Source organism: Balearica regulorum, chromosome 1, assembly GCF_011004875.1.
Source record: "Balearica regulorum gibbericeps isolate bBalReg1 chromosome 1, bBalReg1.pri, whole genome shotgun sequence".
Lineage (NCBI taxonomy): Eukaryota > Metazoa > Chordata > Aves > Gruiformes > Gruidae > Balearica > Balearica regulorum.
In genome coordinates, this window is record NC_046184.1 from 87,502,074 (window position 1) to 87,525,310 (window position 23,237).

At 46.4% G+C, this 23,237-nt stretch overlaps 1 protein-coding gene across 1 annotated transcript; it reads right to left on the reverse strand.

Annotated features, from left to right (window-relative positions):
• Nucleotides 1–816: 816 nt before the first annotated feature.
• On the reverse strand, nucleotides 817–23,198 carry WDR3 (WD repeat domain 3). The gene is made up of 26 exons (XM_075764455.1): nucleotides 22,880–23,198; nucleotides 21,634–21,843; nucleotides 21,041–21,159; nucleotides 18,100–18,178; nucleotides 17,659–17,754; nucleotides 17,083–17,193; nucleotides 15,945–16,046; nucleotides 15,732–15,829; nucleotides 14,734–14,829; nucleotides 14,190–14,420; nucleotides 13,283–13,376; nucleotides 12,548–12,649; nucleotides 10,129–10,214; nucleotides 9,540–9,675; nucleotides 8,767–8,823; nucleotides 7,959–8,059; nucleotides 7,697–7,808; nucleotides 7,447–7,581; nucleotides 6,659–6,709; nucleotides 5,934–5,999; nucleotides 5,346–5,438; nucleotides 4,726–4,773; nucleotides 3,597–3,640; nucleotides 2,994–3,122; nucleotides 2,215–2,308; nucleotides 817–1,588 (listed from the first exon to the last, which is right to left on the reverse strand). Exons 1-26 carry the CDS (start codon nucleotides 23,048–23,050, stop codon nucleotides 1,433–1,435), a joined length of 2,817 nt encoding a protein of 938 aa, XP_075620570.1. The 5' UTR covers nucleotides 23,051–23,198; the 3' UTR covers nucleotides 817–1,432.
• Between the last annotated feature and the right edge of the window lie 39 nt (nucleotides 23,199–23,237).

Below are 23,237 nucleotides of genomic sequence, written 5' to 3' on the forward strand. Positions count from 1 at the left end.
TGTGTCAGGATGGAGACATGTCTGGGTGGAGCTGTCTGATCACAAGTTGCATCCACATCTCAACAAATATAAAATTATAGAGGTACACAAAAACAACTAGCAGAGCTGACTGAAGATTGCTATTTCCATAGAGAGTCTGACACCCATCTCCTGGAACAGGAGCATGAAGTGCTGTTGTAAATCATCCAGACTCTGAAGAAGGAAGTGAACCATCAACTCCCTGACAAAGTTATTTACTAACAAGTTATTCTAAAAGGTGTCATTATTACACCTGAGTTGCTGCCAAAAAATTGATGAACTAAACTGTTCTCCTTGTGCATAACTCATAGTAATAGAGGCCCTAAGTCAAAGACAGGAGTCAGTAACAACCGGAGTACAGTTAAAAATCTAGATGAAGTTCAAGTTGGAAAGAAGTCCAGCTTTGAGAACTCAAGTCAGACCTGTAAGTCCAACAGTATAATTAGTTTTTCAGCAAAGTACCCAGAAGCAGCCCACACCACATCCACCAAACCTGTGATTACTGGTAAAAAAGACAGCATGTACTACAAACCAATAACTTCCCAACACCAGCAGAGACTTGCTCACTTTATCCTGCCCGCAGTGAAAATAAATCATTTTATCTGATATAGGACAAGTACAATATTGCAACAACTGAGTGCAGTTTCTAAAAACTGGAGCAAGTACAACACAAACAACCCATGCCATGCATGTTCAGTCTGCCAGCTCTATAAAACAGCACAATTCTGGGTGGCAGCCCTTTCATTTGCTCCCACAGATTTTACCCTCTGGGAAAAAAAAATCCTTTGCGAAGTGACACACAGGGCAAGACAGTTGAGGCTTTACTAGAGAAATATCAGGACAAAATTCCATGAACAAAGTTGTCTCATAAAGCATATATAAATATGGAGCCAGGTTTTTCCCTGTCACACTGAAAAGCAAGTGGCCGTAGACCAAGTTCTCATGCTTTGGCAGAAGTCACATAGCTTTGCTCAGAGCCTCTAAGCACTGCCACAAGCCACCAGCAGGTGTCAAAACAGGATAAAATCTTGCAAGCTGCCTTCCCTGGACAGGGCATGGTCCCACGAGCAGTCCATGTGCTGCAGTCACTCTGTTCAGTTAAAACACTGCCAGAATGAGCTGACCTCTTCCGCAGGAGAAATCAACTCCATTTCTAACAGGCATTCCGCTGGAGGAAAAGCATGTACCTTTGACAGCCATCTCAGAAATAGTTCAACAGACTACAGAGAGTTCATCTCAGAGACAACCATTCTGGGTTGGGGTTATATGCTGGGTTATACCACACGAGGAGGTGACAGACTTTGTCCCAGTCACCAGCACATCATCACAGATGTTCAGCCACAAGAACACTTCCATGGTCAGCACTGAGGTTACACAACCCCATCCAGATGCTCTGGGTCTTGGGCAACAAATGCTACAGCACTGCAAGAACCATCTTCTCTTTCTTCTTCCTCTTCCTCTTCTTCTCCTCAAAACGGTCAGTAGCATCAGCAAAAAACGCCACCTCATCCTTGGCCTCCATCTCCCTTTTCAGGTACTGGAGCCCTGCCATGTTGAATCCCAGCACATCCTGTAAAGACAGACCAGCACAACACTGTTGGTCACACCTCAAGCTTGTTAGGGGTCAGAGGGTCCTGCACTGGCCACCCTCTGCTAAGTAATGATGAAAGCAAGACAATCCACAGATTTAAATAAACAACATATTTAAATGTAAGCGTCATCTGAGTAGGAGAAAAAACAGTCCTGCACTCTGTTCCCCACAGTTCTCTCTAAAGAGCAGCTATAATCCTCTATATTTTCTGAAAGACAAGTTGCCGGCAGGCACCTGAAATTGCCTCTGGGAAGATGCACGGTCTGCCATTCTTTGAGAGACTTGTAGCCCGCAGAAAAGCCCAAGAGAAATCGAGTTTATTTACCTCCTACATATTTAGAAACTGGCGAGCCAAAGCCGAAATTCATACATCAAAGAAAACCAAGACCAAATGAGTGAGGGAACGCAAGTGTAGGCTCATCACCAAGTAGTCTCACATCAGGAAGAACATGAGGAATAAGCAGGCTATTTGTACTGGAGGAAGGTGAAAGGGGCTCAGACCCCCAGCAAACTTTCCCACTGGACACCGCAGAAAACACACACTCCCAGACACTGGCCCATCCTGTTATTCCAAATCCTGGAAAAGAGGAGGCTGCAACACTCACCCGGGCCTCACTGACTCTGGAGATGGTGGTTTTCTTCAGATTTTCTATCACTGTCACCAGCATGTGGTTACTTGTGATTTGCCCAAAATGTATCCTGGGAACAAAGCAGGCAGTGATGTATTGCAGCATTGTTCTTAGAAAATTAAGAAAGGCCCTCTCCTGAGCCTTTCTATGTTCTGGACATAAGATTTTTCTTAAATTAAGCCTCCCCAGACCAGCCTTATATAACAGGCATGGGCAGATTTATCTGGAAAAGTTGTTCTCTGAAGCTCCTCTTTCATATACAGTGGTTCAAGGGGAAGGAAGGTCCCTCTGAGGGCAAGGCCTCTACAAAGACTCAGTGCCAGCCAACAGTGCCATTTCAGCCTTGATGCAGGATATTTCATACCAATGAGACTTGGGGGACCAGGACCAGCAATCCCATCTCGGCACGTCAATACTCTGCATCTGATCAGTCCATTCCCGCACACCATTCACTGAGGGCTGCAGTGATTGTGATTCCTTACCTCCTGCAGAGACCACGTCTTTATTCCCAAGGATGCTTCCCAAAAGCTTCAGAGCCAGAGACATATGAAAAAGCCCAGACTTTCCCCACACACTTATGTTACATACATTCACAGAAAGAACATCATCTTTGCAGCTCCAGACAGCACAGGAGCAAGGGGAACCTCTCTGTTCACGCAACTGGCGCAAAGCGAGTTTGTGACATGCAGCAGCACAAAGGGCCCAGAGGAACCTGAGCTAAGACTCAGATCTGTCTGGGCAGATGAAAGACTCACTTCAGCAGGAAGAGGAGAGCTCGGCACAGGAGTTCAACTTCTGAACCCAGGTGAATATACTCATTGAAGAGTCTGAGCAGGTCAGGGACATAGGAGAAGGGCAGTACCAGGAGAGACTCTTCTAGCTCACTGAGGAGAAAGCAAAGAGACAGAAGCATTAATCTCAGCCACTGCACTGCTGCATAGGAAGGCTCTAGTACAAAAGTTGCGCTAAGCATTTATTGCTGCAGGTCTGTAACTGCGCACAAAGCACAGTGCAGCTGCACAGACTAGAGCCCAGGCCAGCAGACATCTTCTGGCACAGGAAGCAGGCACACAACCTTGCCTCCTCAGCATCCCCAAGCTGCTGTTCACATACATGTGCATCTCCAGACAGCCAACCCATATACACAAGCTTCAACCAACACTCCCCATGGAAGGAACAATTCCCATTCCCCAATTCCGTACACGCTCCAAGAGGCTGCCAGGGACAGTACCTCCAGACTCTCCCGCACTGCCCATACCCAGTGTGAGAGACCATCTTGGGACCCCAGCCAGCCCTGGGCCCAGAAATCCAATTATCAGTCACAAACCGTGTTCAGCAATAAGGCTTTTGGGACTCACCTCGACTTGACCTTCTTGAAAACTTCTAGCACGTACGCAGAAGGCTGTAACAGAGGAAAGACACCAGCTCTGCATATCAAGAAACATTCCAAGACAAATGTGTGCCTTAAGGTCCATTTCACCCAGATAAAAACAGGCAATTGAGTCTTGTGAGATGGACAGATCAAGCTGAATATAACAAAGAGAAAACTCCTTCAGCTTCAGCTGCCAGTCTGGGAAGTTCTCCCTCCACCTTCTCATAAACCCAGCCTTCTCAGGATACTCTAAACTGGTGAAAATACTGTGAAAAATCTATTTTATATTCAACCAGCTAAGTTATCTCATACTGAGTTCAATGAATCTTGTACAAACCAGATAAAAAAAATACTTGGTGAAACAACCAAATCACACATACAAAACCTTACACAAACTCATCTCCCAAAGACTTAATTCCTGCTACTCCCATTTATGTGCTGCAAGCATTGGGCAGATGCAGAGCACAGCTGGGAAGTACCAAAGAAAAGTGCCTAACTACTAAGTCATAGGATTTCATTCACTCTGTTCAATCTATTCAACTTGTAATTAAATATGCCAACATTCACAGAGGAAGGGAGAGAATGGCTCTGGCTAAGTGCTTACTGATGTCACATGGTGGGGGGCACAATGACACAGGTTGTCAATTATCCATTCTGGTGGACGCTTAGGTGTTTTGTGTAAGACAGCACAGCTCCTCTGGAATATGCTATAGCATGGCAACTGCACCCTCCTGACAGCAGGAAGGTGTGCCCTTAGGCACAGGAAAGGTTTGAACTAGCTTTCCCGTATCTTGGGGAATACTGTAAACTGCTGGCTCATGATAAGGTACATGATAAAGTCATGGCTACCATCAGAGTTATGTTTAACCTCAATGGGGTTAAACTTTTGTAACACCTATGCAAGACATAAACACACAAACAAAAGAAAAAAATTACCACGAAAACCCCAGACTGTCTTCACTGTGCACAAGCAAAAGTGCTAAGTTTTCATTTCAAGTGGAACAAGTAGTCCTCCTTCCCCAGAGCAACCCAGTGTTTTGGCTCAGCCAGCAAATCAAACAGCCCCACTCCAGTTGAGAATGGCCCACAGCCTCTGGCCTGGGCATTCCACTTACTGTAATATTTCCATAGGCACGGAGGATGGGATTGACAGGAAAGGGAACCTGGAGACACAGAATTGGTTAGAACGGGGCAGGTGTGTGTGTACAAATACATATTCCCAAAGAAAACACTTTAACCCACAATAGAAAAGAGCTTTCATTGAGTTTCTTCCTGCAATTCCCACACCTCCACCCTCCCCAGACCTCACTGAAGGCCTCATTTGTAGCAGCTAGACAATCCCATTCTCAGACATATACATATGACTGACTCAAACATGTATGAATTTTCTTCCACTTCTTAATTGTCACTTTCTCCACTTATATCACAGCCCCTTATTTAGCAAGGAATGTTGAGATGAAGGCAAAGAACAGACTTTGGGATGGCTTTTCAGGAACATGCTCTCCCAGGGACAAAACTTAAATCCTACTGCGACTTTAAAGATCATTGGAAAGAACACACCACTAACCCTGCCCCAGAGCACAATGCCACCTTGTTCTCCAAAAGATTTTGGCAAATGTCTGCTATTTCCAGCTGTCCTGATTTTATCTACATGCTGAGCCTTTCCACCCAGATGACAGAAATGGAAAGATACACCCAACACGCCTTGGGACTGGTACATCCCTCAGTCTTTTACCTCTTTTCCTGCAGCTTTGCATATGGCCTTGTGTTCCTTCAGTTTCGCCATCTCTTCTCTATACAGTTCGATAGCTTCCATGATCTGCTCAGCCTGTGCCACACAAAAACGCAAGCCTATGCAACACCAGTGACACCACACAAGCCAGAACACAGCTCACGTCCAACTGGACAAGTGGAGGGGGGAAGCAGGAGGGCTGACGCAGAACATCACAGGACATCTCGCTCAGAAAGGTAACCTCTACTCCAGACTGCACTACTACACTGAGCATGTCAATCATGTCCTGAAGATGTCAATCACCACCCACGTTCCCCCCGCTGCCCCAGGTGCTGTCTGCTGCAGCTTCAACTGCTTGAAGCTTTGTTACCTTGACACTGAACCCCAAGCAAGCAGTACCCCTTCAAAGCACAAGCCTTGAGTAGTTTGAGTGGCACAAGCCATTTTGAGTATTCAGTCTGAGGATTTCCTCTGTATTTACAAGAGCACAAGTTACTCCTCTTCAAATAGATGCTCCGACCCCATGACAGCACGCCTCCTTGAGAGATTGATCAGGCGCAACACAATGCTGGCGGGCCCACACAAACTTACCGCTTTGATGGTTTCAATAGTTTTCTTTCCTGCCAGCCCTGTCTCTCCTTGCGTCTCTCCAGCCACCTACAAAATACAGAGTTTGCAGCTCCCTCTTTCAGCAGCTGAGCAGCTGATACACTTAGGCACCCCCTGCATTCTATCACACTCCATGCTAAGGAAAATCATCAGTCCCATTCCCTAAACTGGGACTTTATCTGGGGAAATACAGGATTTCTCAAGTGCACAGCTATTCCTCAGGAAGAGAGGCACGTGCTAACACTGAGCTCTGGGAGGCAGGTAAACACAGCTCTTGTTCCACCAACAGAGGCTGAGTGATCCGATCAGTGTCAAAACAATCAGCCACACAACCCAGGCATCTCAGCAAGAGAGACTGGGCTTCCCTACACATCCTGCATTGCACAGACATGGAAACAGCTGTCAGAAGGCAGCCCAGCCTTGATATAGAGCTGGTGTGGACGTGAACTGGGGAGACAGGACAGGCAACAGCACAGCAAGGTTTCAGCATCCACAGCTACCGTGTAGCAGTTTGACCAGCTCCACACGCTCTCCTGAAGTTGTCTGTAGGAAGCACCAGAGTCAGCTGGATCATGGGGCAATGACAGCTTCAGCAGCACCTTCCCCTCTTGGTAGCAAGAAAACTACCAGTCTCTGACCTCTTTTATGTCTCTTACAGAAAATTCCAGACTCTAGTCAGACAGACACACTCAGATGGTGCAACTCACCACAGGCTGCTCTTCCTTTGCCACACTCTCTTCATATTCAGCTTCTCGTTGCTACAGTGGATGAGAACACAACTTATTAACACAGGTGAGCAGGCAGCAAGCAAGGGTACAAGGGTTGCCCTAGCCTGCAAGAGCAAAGAGCCTCTTGCCTGGCACCTCTCATATGAATAGGGCCCCATCAGTGTGTAATTCACTACTGGTGTATTCACACCCATCTTGTTACTCAAACTTGACCCAAACCACACTTTTTTTCTGGCATCTGGAAAAGGAGCTGTCTCTCCTTCTACCATCATCATTCCGAGCACACCAACTACTGGGCATCAAGATGCTGCCTATGGGTCACCTCAGCTCTCTGCAAACAGGCTGGGACAAAAACCCCCCAACATTTATTGCAGATTTCTCCTGCACTTCTGCTTGTGCACATGCTGCTACATCCTTCCCCCACTGTAGTTTGAAAACTGCTTTAGGAAGGGGAGACAGAGCCAGACTCCTCCGAGGGATACAGTGAAAAGACAAGAAATCAAGTTAGCCAGGCATCTGCAATGCAGTACAGACAGGTGAGCACCAGCAACACCTGCGGTGCTGTCTCCAGACGGCTCAGGGCAAAAGCCCCATCATGCGAAAGACGCCAGTCGACCCTGGGCACCTCAGCACTAGGCTGCGGTTAGAAATGAGCAAATCGGCCGAGCGTGGAGCCAGACTCTCCCACACTGAAAAATGAGGAATCTGCCTGCTGGGGAGAAAACAGGCCTGGAAATTGTCTTTGGCAGGAAGAATGCAACTCTCACCATCTCCCTCTCCTCCTCCAAAACAAGTGGCTCCCTCGTCCTTTCCCAGAGGCGCAGGGACTTGTCATGGGATGCTGATACCACGTAGTCTCCATTGGGACTAAGCGCCAAACACCACACCTCCTGGTGGTGCCCCTGCATGGTAGAAAGAAGAGGTAAGACATAAACACCGCCCAGCTCCCAGGCGCTGAGGGAAGTGCTGCTCATGCAAGTATAATGCTTCCTTTCAACAGTCTCCAAAACTCCCTACCTCCAGGGTCTGGATGTGCTCAAATTTATCTGCATCCCACTGCTTAATCTTGCTGTCCTTCCCAGCTGTGAAGAAAAGATGGGATTTCGCCACAAACTGCAGATACATCACACTGGAAAGGAAAAAGGCTCAAATTTACCCACTTGGTAAAACACTGCAGACTTCCCCCCACTCTGTGCTGGACAAAGGGGTAACTGCTGGATCACAACCCCTTGGAGATAAGACAGCCCGCAGCCCAGAGCTGCTGTAGGATTTGACTGACCTGTCATCGTGGGCAAATAGTGAGCGGTGACAGTCCCCAAAATCCAAGCCCCAAATCTTCACATTCCTGTCAGCAGAGCCGGTTGCAATTAGAGTCCCATCCTACAAAGCATGAAAAGAGGGGAAGGTGTGGGTAGCTGGCTGGCAGCCCCATGATGAATTGCTGCTGAACCAGTGACTATGCAGTGCTGAGTGGGCAGATACCTGGCTCCTGAAACATGCCCTCCTGATCCCTCCACCCCCCCTCACCAGGGTGGCCCACACTCGTGATACTGGCACAGCACCCTGGCTCTTTTCTGAACCTCTGCAGTCATTTAAGACCTTAGCTAAACCTTGACATTTTTGGCTACCAATGAGCCTCATTCCAAGGATGCCTCAGAGCAGGATGCAGCTCAAGAACAAACAGGAATGAAGAGCTGCATGAAGAAACAGGCTCCACCTCAGCACCTGCTCTCTGCTCCCACTAAGGAAGAATTCAGACTCCATTCACACTTCAGCAGAGTAACTTCAGCCTAGAGTAGGCTGTACCTCTCAAGATGAGTGTAGGGAACTCCCGTGGCATTTTAGTTTCCCCTCACTCACAAAATGCCCTGGTCAGTTCTGTCATGACTGCCACTCCGTGACCCCTCCCAGTGAGCACAGACTGTGGGATCAGGAGGGCCTTGCTGTGTCCCATCAAGAAACTGCTGACTAAGTTGGGAGCAAGGAGGTGACAAAAAAGCATCATCCTCAAGGCCTTGCTGCCAGGAGAGGCATCGACATCACCACAGTCCCACCTGCAGCACACGCACAATCTTAATGATACTTACGTAGGAGATGTCCATACACAGCACTGGCAGCTTGTGTCCATACAAAGAGAGGAAAAACTGAAGCAGAAGAAAGGTGTCTCAGTTAGACATGCTGAGTAGAGATGTGCAAAAATCTCAGGATCAGGGCTAGTTCTGCTCTGCCTCTGGAGATCTGTCTTTCTAGCACTGCCCTAGTTTCATTCTTGCCCCGAACACAGTTATCAGTAGAGCCATGATAGCAGAACTGAGATGAGGGTGGAAGCGTCCAAGCAAGTTGAGCTAACTCTGGTGCTGATCACCACTGCCTACGGAGTTTATCTCTGTTTCTCTTCACCCATCTGTCAATGCTGGTCTGTCTTGTGTCACTCCCTAACATTCACGTGCTAGTACACAACTCTCAAAACCAACACACATGGCTCACAAGGAAGATTCTTGACCCCCAGGCTTTGCCTCTGCTATGCCCTGTTTAATGCCATGGGTGACACATCCATCCCACCCTTACAGTGCCTCGCAGCTCTGGAGTACCACCATGCCCGCAGGGTTTAGAGTGAGCCTTGCCACCTTACAGTTTCACAACACTTTCCAGATGAAAAATGGATCTTCTCCCCAGCAAGGGCCAGCCAGGATTCTGTCAGGTTTGCTAGCAAACAGGCACCTGAAGTAGGATGCATGATCTCTCTTTGATTCTTACTAGTATCCTCCAATAAATAGACACTTTTCCTATGTATTCCCAATCTTTCAGGCTACAGTTACATCATTCCCTGCACAGCCTCACAGCCCATTTGGTCACGCACCTTGAGTGTGTCAATGTAGAAAATCTTCACGGTGCAATCCAGTAAGGAGACAGCCAGCAGTTTCTGGTTGGGGCTGTACCGTACACAGAGAACATCTTCATCCAGCTGCAAGACGCGCACATGTTTCATGGAGAGCCTGGCAGCAAGAAGAAAAAAAACAATTTTTATTCCAAACAAACAAGTTGGGAAGAGACATGAACACAACTCCCACATTGCATCCTGGGAAAGCAAGTTAATTCTAACATGTAGCATCTCATTCCTCATTAGGACTTGAGCAAGGCAGGACTGGAAATAAGCACAGCACTGCAGGTTGATAAATTTCACTGCTAAATTTACTGCTTAATGATCTGAAGGCCCATCCCGGGGCTAGAGGCTAAACTCACACACAAGCAAGGGACCAGAATGTGGCAAGTGCCCTTCCCTAGCTAAACTCAGACCTCAAAACGGTGCTGAGCTCACACTCTTCTCCACATGTTCCACATACATGTCACGGGCAGTTCTTACAGTGCACAGCAAAGGCTAAAGCATCCATCAATGAGAATGGATACTGCAGCTGAACGCAACCTAAAAAGGTTTTTTCTTCCCTCACCTTTTCTGAGCACTGCTCTCATCCTTCACAAGCTCAAACTCCCAGAACTTGACACATTTATCAGCACCTCCTGTCACAAAGCCACGCTGCAGGGGAAAAACAAAATTATAGTGAAACTAATGTTACTATAACCCAGAGTTATGGTGAAATTCTACAGACGAGGAACTGTCAACACACAAGGAGGTTTTTGAAATGCCCCCCATTCCCACAGCATTAACGATTAAAAGGACACCAGCAGGAGCAAGAACAGTTTCAAAAGCTCTGGCAGGCAGGTCTAAGTCAAAGACCCCAAATGTAAATCAAGGCATGGGCTGAAATTTTGGAACTGAAAGCAGTCATCTCAGCTGTAGGTAATGAAGTGCATGTGTTTTGTGGGCAAGTTGACACTCCCTGTTACTGGATTGCACATCGCACACCCCCTACCACTACTCCACAAGCATAGCCTTCTAAAGGAAGAACAGTTTAACTAAGCCCCTTTACGTTAAGAACAAGGGTAGTATCTGTCCTGTATATTTTAATCTGTGAAGTAAATGAATCCCAGGCAGGTTATTACTTGCTATGGTTTTGATTCCACTAGAAGCAACACTGCAGCTTGTAGTGCAAAATGACTACATAATAAGAAAGGCATACATAACAAACAGAAGAACGTGGAAGTTCACAGAAACCAATATGAACCTGAACTGTGGTAATGGAGAAAAACTGATACAAGTAGTAAAAGACACAAGCAGATTTCTACAGCCAGGGTAGGTAGGTCCAAGAGTGTATGCATGTAAAATGGGAACATAAAAAAAACCGAAACCATCAGTACTGACCCATTTCTAGAGGGAAGTATGAGAATTAAACATCAATGCTCAGTAAACATGGGTTCAGTAAATATTTCTCATTTGTTGTGCTCAGGGAAAAGCCATTTACCATAATCACATTAGAAGATAGTGATAAAAAACTGCTCCAAAAACTCACAAGGCTGTCAAAAAGCAGCCACCTACATCAGACATTTATAAATCAATGGTTCAGATCACCCAAATCCAAGACTTTTACAGAGTAGAATGAAGTACTCTCTCAACTGTCAATGTCCATTCTCAGCAATTTTGGAAATACTAGGGGGGATCCAGGACAAAGCTAATGTAACACCATAATTCAGACAGAGTAAACAGGCAGGCCTGGTAACTGTGAGCATGGTCACCAGAAGTAACAGGTAATTGCGGTTTCCATCAAACAAAGTAAGTAAACTGAATATGGAGAAATGAGCTTATGGAAAATTAATCTGAGCTTATCCCTTTCCTTGAGATTAAAGCTGTAGTTGATAATAGTAACAGTGTTGCTCATGCAAGGCATGCCTCTTGGTCTTGTGTTACATTTTCATGACAAAACTAAGATAATATAGTTCAATATAGCACATACTCCATGGATTAAAGACCAGCTCAGAGGTTTCAAAGCTTAATTTTAAATGAGAAATACCTAATAAGTTGACACCATGCTGCTTACAGATTATATGGATTACTAGAAAAATAATCAATTAAATATATCTATATAATGTCAGAGCTATATGCAATCATTCTGAAAAAAGAGTGCCCAAACAGAACCAAAACATTAATTTTTTATTTTAGGAAGGAAGGCTTTAAGCCCCACATGTATGCCTTCTGCAAAGCAGTGCCCCAAAATGGGCTTTGAGGCCACAGAGTGGATTGTTATCTGAGTACACATTCTCACTGCAGAGCTATCACCAGAAGAGCTAAGTAGAGTCCTTGGATGGATTCAAAAGGCACTGGTGCATTTAGCACTGGTGTAATTCCTATCACGCAGTGCACCCAAATCCTGGGGCCACCAGCAAAAAAAAGACTACAGTAACTTAAAAAAATACCACAAGAACAATTAAGAGCCTGGAAAACATATCCTGCAGGGACAGGAGAAGTTCAGCCTAATATCAGATAGATGGGAGGGATGATTTGGACACTCAACAAGAGCGCAACAGAAAGAAAAAAGATCACTATGTTAACAAGATCTTTAATCCAGCAGACAAAGCAGCAGCAATTTTAACGAGGATAATCAACCACTGCAGCAGGTTACAAGGGGCTGAAGCTCTCCACAGCTGGAGCACATCCACAAGGTATGTATTGCTGCGCACGTGGACTCCACCATGGATGTCTGAGTGTTCTCAATCATGCAGAAGCCAGATGAGGTGATGAGGATGACCTCACTCAGCCCAAAGACTCATTGTCATGTGCCACACTACTAGAGAGATTTGATTAAGCTGTCCATGTATCCACAGCTAAAGTTCTTAGGTGCTACCAGCTGCATCCTCCACCTCCCAGGATGAGGGGTTCCCATGCCCCCATGAGTAATGCAAACACAGCAGTACGGGAAGGAGCAACACAAAAAGATGTGCAACAGATGACACTTCAAAGGATGGCTGAGTTACCTGGTCTGGTGAAAGAGCAATGGACCACAGCGCTCCATCGTGAGCACTAAGTGTCTCCATGAGACTCCCAGAAGCCAGGTCATACAGCTGCAGCTTCCCTGTCTGGGGAGAAAGATACATCACAGAGGAGAAATCAACCCCTCTGCCTTCACAACACACTCCAGGAACACCTTATGGAGCATTAATCATATCTGCAAACAGACCTGAGCCTGAAGCGCTAGGGAGGTGTCCCAGAAAGGGCAAAGAGAAAACCAGCTCAAAGCAGAGCCCAGAGTCAGAAAGTCTGTGCTACCAGAGGCAAGACTCCAGCAGTGGCCAGGCCTTGCCAACAGCCAAGGGGAGCCCTTGCTCCATTTGCAGGCTCTGGGCTGGACACTCGTTTATGAACAGGACCAGCTCAGCCCTGCCAGGCCTCGACAGCTCCTAGCAGGAGAGCACCCCTGCCACCCGTCTCCTGAACAGCCAGCTTCATTAGATGTCTGTTACACAGAGACAGCCAAACTCCTAATCTCCATCAGGGACTCCCCAAAGCACTCACCAGCTGTTCAGCTTAAGCCATAGGAGCTACATAAAGAGTCTATGAACAGAGCAGAACCTGACTGTAAAAAGGTTTTTACACATAAATCAGAGCGCTCCAGATCAGGAGATACAATGCATTTTCTGTAAGGCTGCCTTAGTGATATTTTCAGAACATACTTCCGAACCTGGGCAGTCTGGAGTGCAGACACGACTTACCTTGGTGCCAACGATAACCTGCCGATCTCCTGGGACAAAGAGCGAGCAGAGCGCATACTCACAGTCCATTGTCCGGATGCACTGCAAGGTTGATCTGTGGACAAAGGCAGAGCCCAAAACCTCTTATCACACACAAAATCTGGCCCACTAGGTGAGACATGCTCCAGAGTGGCCTCTGCCCACAGTTGTCTTTTCAGCTATGGCCAGAAGATATACCACCACCACGCTATGACCCAAATGCTATCCAGCATTACCACTAAGAACATTTTCTATAAAAACATGCAGTTACATAGTCCGCCATCACGACTTCTTGCTGTTATAAGCAAGGACAGAGTTCCTGTTCTCAAACAGCACTGTTGTTCAGGAGAAGAGGGAGGAGTAATAAGATAGCTTGCTCAAAGGAAACAGAGCTTGAAATCGGACCACTCAGGAAACACTGGAACAATGCTCTAGATCAAAACAGCAGCCTACTCAGTCTAATACCTGATCCCTAAGATAAGATGCCAAAAAACCCGCATGCTCCCTAAAGTACAGGCAGTAGCGAGTTTAGGGTTACAGTTGGTACCTCTTATAAAAAAGGAAAAAAACCCCAACAAAATACAGTCTATACTGGACAGCTATGAATGACCTTTGTGTTTAGAGATTTGTTTTTCCACACCTGCCACTGAGCCTCAGTGCTGCTTTACAGCATCAAACTCCATGAGTTAATTATGCAGTTTTAGCTCTATAGCTTCTCAGTTTCCCTAATAAGGAAAGAAAGTCAGTAGAAAACTATTTGACTCCTTTACTTCATTCACTATTTTATATTTCTCCATCATCTCATCTTCCCTAACACTGCCTCTCTGAACAGTTCTGGGAGACTGACACAAAAAAGGGCAGAGGGGACTGACACAACTGGACTCTGTACCTGTTCCAAATCTTTACAGACTCTGCAGCTGCTGAGAGAATGGCAATGTTGTCAGAGCTAAAAGCCAATGTCCTGACATCACTGCGGTGGCCTCCAATGGTTATCTTGGATGCACGGACAGCCTGTGGGACTTGTGCTGACAGGTTCAGGTTGTACGACTCAATGATGTTGTTCTGGAGCAGCAATACAATCTTCAGCTCTCCTTTTGGAGAGAGAATCAAGTCAAACGACCTGTTTGATTAGAGACAATCAGAGCTGTACATACGGGCAATAAGATAAAACGTAGGAGGGATCTAATATCAAGAACAACTGAGAAAGAGGAATATAGACAAAGGCATGCCACAAACAAGTGCACACTAAGCCACAAGGTGTGCACAAAGGGGACCAAATAGTGGAAGAAGTGTGAATGGACTGGAGATCACAGTAGGCCTCTGCGCAACTCCAAGCTGAACAGATGTTGAGGAGGAAACTTCTTCCACCTCTCCCTACACTGAGGTGCACTGCATAACCACAGCTCAGCCTCTACAACAGGCTTTCCACTCACTTGATTTTAGAAGAAGCTCTGATGTTAGTGACCCGCTGAATCCTCTCCTGCAGGCTCAGCTCCACGCTGCTTTCAGGCTCCTCTTCAGAGTTCTGTCTAGAAATGTCAGATAACAGAGGAGAGTCAAAACACAGCACAGCCAACACAAACTAACAAGGGACAGAGAATAGCATAAGAAAACAACTTAGCCTGCTGAAGACAACCACTCTCTTACCCAGCAGTGCTACATACATTTAAGAACAGGATGAGACAGTGAAGTTCATGCTGGTATACACACTACTAAAGAGACAAACTGTCCTAAAAAAGCAAGCTCCTCTGGCACCAAAGCACTTGAACAAGGCACGTTAAGACAGATGGATACAAAACAGACAACAGAAAGCTATTTGAGTGAGAAACCAGTTTCTGCTCATCTCCTACAACTCACCAAAAGTTCTCAGCCATTGCAAAATGCATCTCCAGATTTACTTGCCCTGTGCTTCAGTTTCTACTCTGAAGCCAGATCTCTCCCTAAGGGCTGTTGTGAAGCACCTGTTAAGTGCCAGGATACCCAGCGAGACACTTAACACAGAATAAACATCAATAAAGCTCTCACCTGTATCTCTGTCTGCTGTAAAACAAGCGATGAGGTATCAGTGTCACTGACTTCTCAGATGAAACTCTCATTCTAGTACGTCCTATCAAGGACTTTATTTGATGCACCAGTGTAAATATTAATGTCAGGTAGAAGTGAGCAGCTCTGAAAAACCCATTTTTATGCCCATTCCTTTGATTAGCTTGCAGGGGGAAGACTCAGAAAGGTATTTCCTTGGTCTCTGGGAGCAGTGTTGCTTAGACAAGCACCAAGCATGCACAGGAACAGTGGCCCCAAAATAAAACAGCTAGCACAGACAGAATGACCAGTAGCTTGAAGTTCAACCACTGCATCATATTGCTGAAAAGGTTTTCTAACAGTTCTCTGGACACAGACAGCATCCAAATACATCCAAAAGACTACTTACTTGGCTTTCTTCTTTGCTTTCTTCATTTTCTTTTCCAATTTCTTTTGGACTTCCTCTTCAGAAAGGACAGAGAATACTTCCAGAACAGCATCTGTTCCCTAGAGACAGAGCAAAGTCAAAGGCATGCAAAGCCCTGGCTGGCCCTTACAGAAATTACCCAAGGTCTCCAACAGCCGCCTCTACAGCTCGATAGCAGAGCTCCCCATTACTTACATGGCAGGCCAAAATCTTGCCTGTTCGGTCTGTGGCAAGAGTGACTACTCGGTCTCTCCCTTCCCGCATGATGGATCCAACTTTGCTGCACTTTACAAGGCGCTATGGGGAAAGAAGGAGAAGAACTTTGGTCTGGAAGGCCAAGTGATCTTCTTAAGCAAACTCAGAAATCTACTGGCAAGAGAAGTCATAAGGAGAAAAAGGGGAAATGAACCTACAGCATCCTGGTAGAACAGCTAGCACAGATAATCTAGGGACAAAACAAGCATTTGTGTGAGCTACAGGCTTATCTCCTTATGTTTTGTTGCATTTTAGCTGAAAATAATCATTGACAGTCTCAGTGGCAGAATAACGACTTTAATGGCAAACCATAGCCATTTAAGAGACAGAACTGAATTTTTATGCTACAAAGGCAGCAGAGCTCAGTTCCTCAGAACAGGCAGAGAAGGTGAGAATAGAGACTCTTAAACAGATAGTTGAAAGGAGAGAAATCCTCTGGAAAGGAAGTTGGAAGACTATTTAACAAGGTCAGGTATCTACCATCACTACAAGCAGTATGAAATCTGAGTAGGACTCCAGAAAGTTCCACTGGAAAGACAGACTCAGTAAAGTCTCCACCAGCAGCACAAGTGGGAACAGCTTTCCACAATCAAATCTCACACCGTATTTCATTATGATTACTCTGACTTGTCAGCTTCTGCTACTGACCTGCAAAGCTGAGCAACACCACTGAACTCAGCAGCTGCCAACACACTAGTAACTATCTTATTCCCATGTTGTTCAATGAAAGAGCTCTGTTAGCACTTTCAGACTTTAAATACTTGCTGGCCCCCCTCAAAGAGAAGGCAAAGAAAAAGCTTTCAGTGTAGAATAACATGTGTACGTGTTTTGGCACACACACTTCTGCTGATGTTCTGCAGGTGGATGGGGCAGCAACTGCTGTTGAGGAAGATTTAATGAAGCAAGTCAAGAATTACCACATTTTCCCTAACAGGCTAAATATGACAGTCAGGGTATAAACCCAATACAGAGAAGCAATATGTGAGTGACTCTCAAACTCCTGCTGGCTATGCAAGCAGCACCACGCAAAGAGGGTTTGATACACCACCTCACAGACAGCATGAAAAACTGAGCTTACTTCCTCAGGATGCTCATCCAACTCTAGGGTCTCATCCTCTTCAGAGTTTTCTTCTGCTGTAGGTGAAGATCCTTTGCTTTTCTTGGATTCTGGCTCATCAGGGTCTTTTGCCTGTTCATGGACAAAAACCCATAAGGAATACCTTAAACCACAAGAGCTACGGTGTTCTGGTTCCTATCTCACTTATGTTTAATTTCCCTGAAGGAACAAATGGTTGGTGTACACTGCAACAAAGGAGTTGCCTACAGCATGACTGTAGGCACCAAACACTCCATGTCCTCCCCTGCTTATCATCCACCCACAAGACTGTCTTCTCTAGCCTTAAGCTAGAAGGCAGGAATATCTGACACACTCTGGAAACCTTGTTCTGGAAGTGCCCGCAGCTTCACTTGAGAGCTCAAAACACAGGAAACAGCAAAGTCTGTCCCAAGAGCAGCTTTCTGGACCCTTCAGACAGCAGAGACATTGCTTTGGCTCTGTTTCCTGTCAATCAGATTTAACATGTTCCAGTCCCATCTTAGTCCAAAGCCAAGCAGCCTGGCAAGATTGTAAGGAGTTACAGAGGGGATATCTTACCTCCTGGATATAAGTGATATCCCACACCCGCAGCTCACTGTCAGCGCTCCCAGTGATCAGACGCTTCTCTTCGGATATCAAAGCCATCCCCCAAACCTGTCCAGAGGCACAATGTGAGGAATTGGCTTATGGTTCCTTTAACAATCATAACAACAGCAGAGTAGCTTTGATTGATTTATTTAAATAGCAACCAAGAGCAGACTGGATCTAGCCAGGACGTCCTCCAGGGTCATCTGTATTGGAATTGTCACCCACTGCATGTTGATGACAGCTCCTGGACAGTTTGGAAGTTTCTCATTTGGTCATCCCTAAAGCCTAATGACAAGCAAAACATATCACAGCACCAGTTTACAACTCCTGAGAACAGGGAAAGCACAAACTGAGCCATGACACGTAATCCAAAGTCCCTCCATCCCAACAGCTCCTGCACAATCTCTTTACCTCAGTACGGTGTCCAACCAGAGTTTTGAAGCAACGCTGGGTGTCCAGATCCCACCATTTCACCAACGTGTCTTTGCCACTGGAAAAAAGAAGAAAAACTCAAGACATGAGGGAAGATTGCCAGAGCTTATGTGCTTAGAAAAGTGGTAGAAATAAAAAAACCCTAAAACATGCCACCACATATCACAGAGCAGCTGCTCAGACACTGAATTTTGCAAGGTATGCAAGGACAAAGTAGAGCAACACCAAGGTGCTGCAAAAAGGTATCTGCAAGTCACTGAAAACTGCTTCCTCCTCTGCATTCAGCTGCAAGCCCCAGTGTCACGCAACCTCCCTTCTCACTTATTTAGAGTGAGAACAATACTGTTTACTTCGGACAAGAAAATTCTAAAGCTGCCTCTAAAACCCCCCTCCACATTCTCAACCTGTGCTGTGCCTGTGCATTGACCAGGCTACAAGAAAAGCAGATGCCTTCGTTTTGAACAGTGATTTGGAGCTGCTCCACCTAACAGAGAATTACAGCTGTTTCAGTCCTTCTAAGCCCCTGTAAGATTAGGCCGCCATGAAAACACATTTCTGGCTATATTATGCTACCTCAGTGCTACAAGAGCACTGTTTTGGGTTTATGTAGCAAGGTTTGGGTAGCAGGCGGGGCACAGGGGTGGCTTCTGGAGAAGCTGCTGGAAGCTTCCCCCATGTCCAACAGAGCCAATGCCAGCCAGCTCCAAGACAGACCTGCTGCTGGCCAAGGCTGAGCCCATCAGCAAAGGTGGTAGCGCCTCTGGGATAACAGAGTTAAGAAGGGGGGAAAAAAACCACCATGAGCAATTGCAGCCAGAGAAAGGAGTGAGAAGATGGGAGAGGAACAACCCTGCCCACACCCAGGTCAGTGAAGAAGGAGGGGGAGGAGGTGCTCCAGGCACCAGAGCAGAGATTCCCCTGCACCCCCTGAAGAAGACCGTGGTGAGGCAGGCTGTCCCCCTGCAACCCATGGAGGATGATGGTGGAGCAGAGATTCCACCTGCAGCCCCTGGAGGACCCCAGGCCAGAGCAGGTGGAGGCACCCAAAGGAGGCTGTGACCCCATGGGAAGCCTGTGCTGGAGCAGGTTCGCTGGCAGGACTTGTGACCCCGTGGAGAGAGGAGCCCATGCCAGAGCAGGTTTGCTGGCAGGACTTGTGACCCCGTGGGGGACCCACGCTGGAGCAGTCTATTCCTGAAGGTCTGCACCCCATGGAAGGGACCCACACTGGAGCAGTTTGTGAAGAACTACAGCCCATGGGAAGGACTGATGTTGGAGAAGTTTGTGGAGGACTGTCTCCCATGGGAGGGACCCCATGCTGGAGCAGGGGCAGAGTGTGAGGAGTCCTCCCCCTGAGGAGCAAGGAACAGCAGAGACAACGCATGATGAACTGACCACAACCCCCATTCCCGGTCCCCCTGCCCTGCTCAGGGGGAGGAGGTAGAGAAATAGTAAGTGGAGTTGAGTCCAGGAAGAAGGGAGGGGTGGGGGGAAGGTGTTTTAAGATTTAGATTTTATTTCTCATTACCCTGCTCTGATTTGATTGGTAATAATTTTCCCAAGTTTGTTTTGCCTGTGACAGTAACTGGTGAGTGATCTCTCCCTGTCCTTATCTTGACCCACGAGCCTTTTTTTATATTTTCTCTCCCCTGTCCAGCTGAGGAGGGAAGTGACAGAGCGGTTTTGGGGGGCACCTGGCATCTAGCCTGGGTCAATCCACCACAAACACCTGAGAAAAGTAATTTGAACATTTATACAGATTCTTTTGGTACACCCTACAACAATTAATACTTTTTTTATTTTTTGTAACTTTGTTAGAACCTGTTTTCCTCAGTAAGTTTCAACTAAATCAAAATATAAAACTTGTTTTTCCATTACTAAGCTCCCTCAGGACAAAAAAAAAATCTGATTACAAGTGGTATTTATTGTTACTCCATCTCTTCTGTTACACAGGATCCAAAGGTACTTGTAAATTGGTCATATGAAAACATCACAAAAAATTCTGGACGCAATGGACTGCAGTAAGCTGCTTGAGGAAGGAACAGTCTAAAGTAAGGAAGCAAAACTATGCATCTCCATAAAAATATGGTAACATCTCTACACTGTTAATAAAAAAATAAAAAAGAGAGGAATTCTTTATCTCAATTTAGCTACTAAGAGAATTAAGAAGCATTTCTAAAGCTGACCGGCAAAGACTTGAATTGCATTAGGAATCAGGCATCATCTACCAAACCAACAAAGTACTACTTTTTCCATTTGAAACAACAAAAAAAATGCACAAGAGACTTTTTCTAATTTTACACTGAAGTGATTGCATACACTTTTCTATTAAGCTATTAGATGACATATCAATAAATAAAAGAAATATTGATGGAAATTTGAGCAAGAGTATCTTCCTTTAATAATAAATGGTTGACAGAATATAGCCAACTTGCAGCTCATGTTCAATAACTAAAAAACAACTCAAAAAAACACCTATCACCTTTAATCAATTCCTATAATTATGGCTTACTAGGAACCAATTTTTTCTGTCACATTGCTGTGTGGATTACGCATACAGAAGGTAAGTCTGCTTAGTTCCTCAAGATAAACAGCAAAAAAGGTTACATACATAACAAACATATTATTGCTATTTCTTGTTACAATAATTCTAAGTTGCTACATTTGCCAGCAAGTTAAACCCTTTCCCAAACACTATTTTTCAGGATAGCCATTTCAGTTCCACTTAATACATATGGATTCAGGCACTGGACTTTTGAAATACACGGCTATGACAAAATCGTACTCTAAGATGCGGGTGGGTCTGAGATATCATGAGTGGAGAAGGAAAATACAAATGGCTGTACCACCCAGGATGTCTAAATTGCAAGTAAAACCATAGGTGCTTTCCTGATTGACCACTACACTTAGCCTAGCTCACCTGGTGACCAACAGGTTCTTCTCCTTCAAGAAAAGGACTTGAGTGACAGCATCCTTGTGTCCTCTCAGCCGGTACAGACCGCTCTCATTGATGACATCCCACACGATGACATCTGTATCCTGGAACAGACAGAGTGTCTCCAAGGGACTGGCATTTGTCTCTACAAAATGTCTACCTCTGCTACGAGACTGGAAAGATTACCCATTATCCAAGAACACGCTGTCTCACTCTGAATTTGAATGTCAGCGATGATTAACACAAGTGACACTCCTTCCCCTGGGAGTGTGTTCAGACCAATAAATACACCTCTGATCTGCCTCCAGCCACTTTTGCTATTCCTGACCTCACAAGCTTCTTCACCTTCAACAGCTCTGCTAGCACACCACTCCTGCCCTGCAGCCTCTGCTGCAATCCCAGCCCTGGGCTCCCCAACTCCATCACCGTCTTGCAGCCCTAACTCCTCTCTCTGCTATCCTCTGCTTATAGGCAGAGTCCACATAACCCATCCAAAATACCAAACATTTTAGTGCAAGTCAACCTTCTCCACAGAGCATCTCTTTGAAACGGCTGTCCTCCAGATGTTCAACCCTCACCTTTGAGCCGGATGCCAGCCGACCACCCAGATGGTCATACCGCAGGGCTGTAACTGCAGTCTTGTGTCCATTGAAAGTGACAATCACTTCTCCACTTAGAAGGCTGAAGATACGGATCGATCCATCTTCATACCCAACAGCCAAGTGCAACCCATCTGGAGAGGGGCAGAGACAACTGACCTCCTGCTTGAGACCCTTAAGGATAAGAACCTGCAATTTTTAGGAGACAAAACATGTATAATGTTGATAAATTACATGTAGGAGCCAGATATTTACACAGCAGAAAGAATATACTCTGCTCCTCTACTGAACTTCCAACTGAGCAATTCTGCCACTTTAGAAGTTCATTTTTCAGCTTCCTGTGCTGAATATAGTGTTATTAGCCCCATTTTACAAGGCAGACAACAGCTAGAAGAGAAGTAATTTCTCATAATCAAAGAGGAAACTAGTGCGGAATAAGGCCTGGAACTCAGAAGCCCAAATTTCTGCCCCTGCATGTTAAGTGTCAGAGAGCAGGGAACACTGTTTGAGAGCAAAGTCTGAAACCTTCTTCCTGACCCATTCTCTCTTGCTTGGCCCTTCTCAGGTATAAGACTGAGTTGCTTTTCCACAGACTGATCAAGAACTTGAGAATGATAAAAACATCTCCAGAAACAACATGCCATCAGTCACCACTCTAGGGCCTGTAAAGCAAATCCTCAATTCAGTCTGTAGTCGACAACAGCACTGACAATGATTTCTGAATCTGACAGGATGAAATATGTGGCAAAGTCCTTAAAGTTACAGCTCACAAACCCTCTACGGGACACAACTTTCACATGGGAAGCCCAGTTCCATCGGCAAAACACAAATTCCATTACATCCCTGTTTCATCCCACAATTTTCACACGGTGCTACAGCGAACAATTGCTGTGGCAGCAATTACTCTTCCCCAAGCGAGATACCAAAGGCAAATCTCAAAGGGTCAACTGTGAGATTCAGCCAGGGTGCACCATGAGCTGCAGACTCGCACCACAACCGAACCTCAGAGAGGTTCTGTGCTCAGACTACAAAAAAGGGGGGAAGCTGCGGAGGTGACACTCGCTTTAAAACGTAGCCCGCCAATACTAACACAGTTTTGCTTCAGGTGGTCCAAAAGCGCCGCAAACTACACACACATACCCCCCCCCCCCCCCCCCCGAGAGATCCCCTCATCAGCCCCCCCCGGGCCCCGCCACCGCATCGCCTGGGAGGACGCCGCTCTCACCTTCTCTCCTTTCCGCGTGTCCCACACGAAGACGTGCTCGCAGGCCGGGACGGCCACGCAGCGACCCCGCTCACCGCGCAGCGCCACGAAGGCCGCGTTGCCCCTGGCGCTGCCCACCAGCCCGAAGAGCGCGGCCGGGCCGTACCGCAGGTACTGCCTGGTGAGGCCCATGGCGGCGCCGAGGGCGAGCCGGGCTGCGGGGGGGAAGGGGAGGGCGGCGCTGAGAAAACCCCGTCTCGCCCCGCCCGGCCGTTGCAACCGGCAGCCACGCGGGCCGAACACCTGCCTGCCTCACCCGCCGAGACCGGACGTACGTTAGAGCGGGCGGGGACAGCCCTGGCCGGAAGTGAGGCGACGA

Excerpts from the sequence above, each read along its gene's own strand:
- WDR3 (XM_075764455.1), bottom strand. The coding sequence starts at position 23,050 with ATGGGCCTCACCAGGCAGTACCTGCGGTACGGCCCGGCCGCGCTCTTC. Across the intron at positions 7,582-7,696 it reads AGCACATCCAGACCCTGGAG|GGGCACCACCAGGAGGTGTG; the intron begins GTAGGGAGTTTT and ends TCTACCATGCAG. Across the intron at positions 3,123-3,596 it reads TTCAAGAAGGTCAAGTCGAG|TGAGCTAGAAGAGTCTCTCC; the intron begins GTGAGTCCCAAA and ends CTTTCTCCTCAG.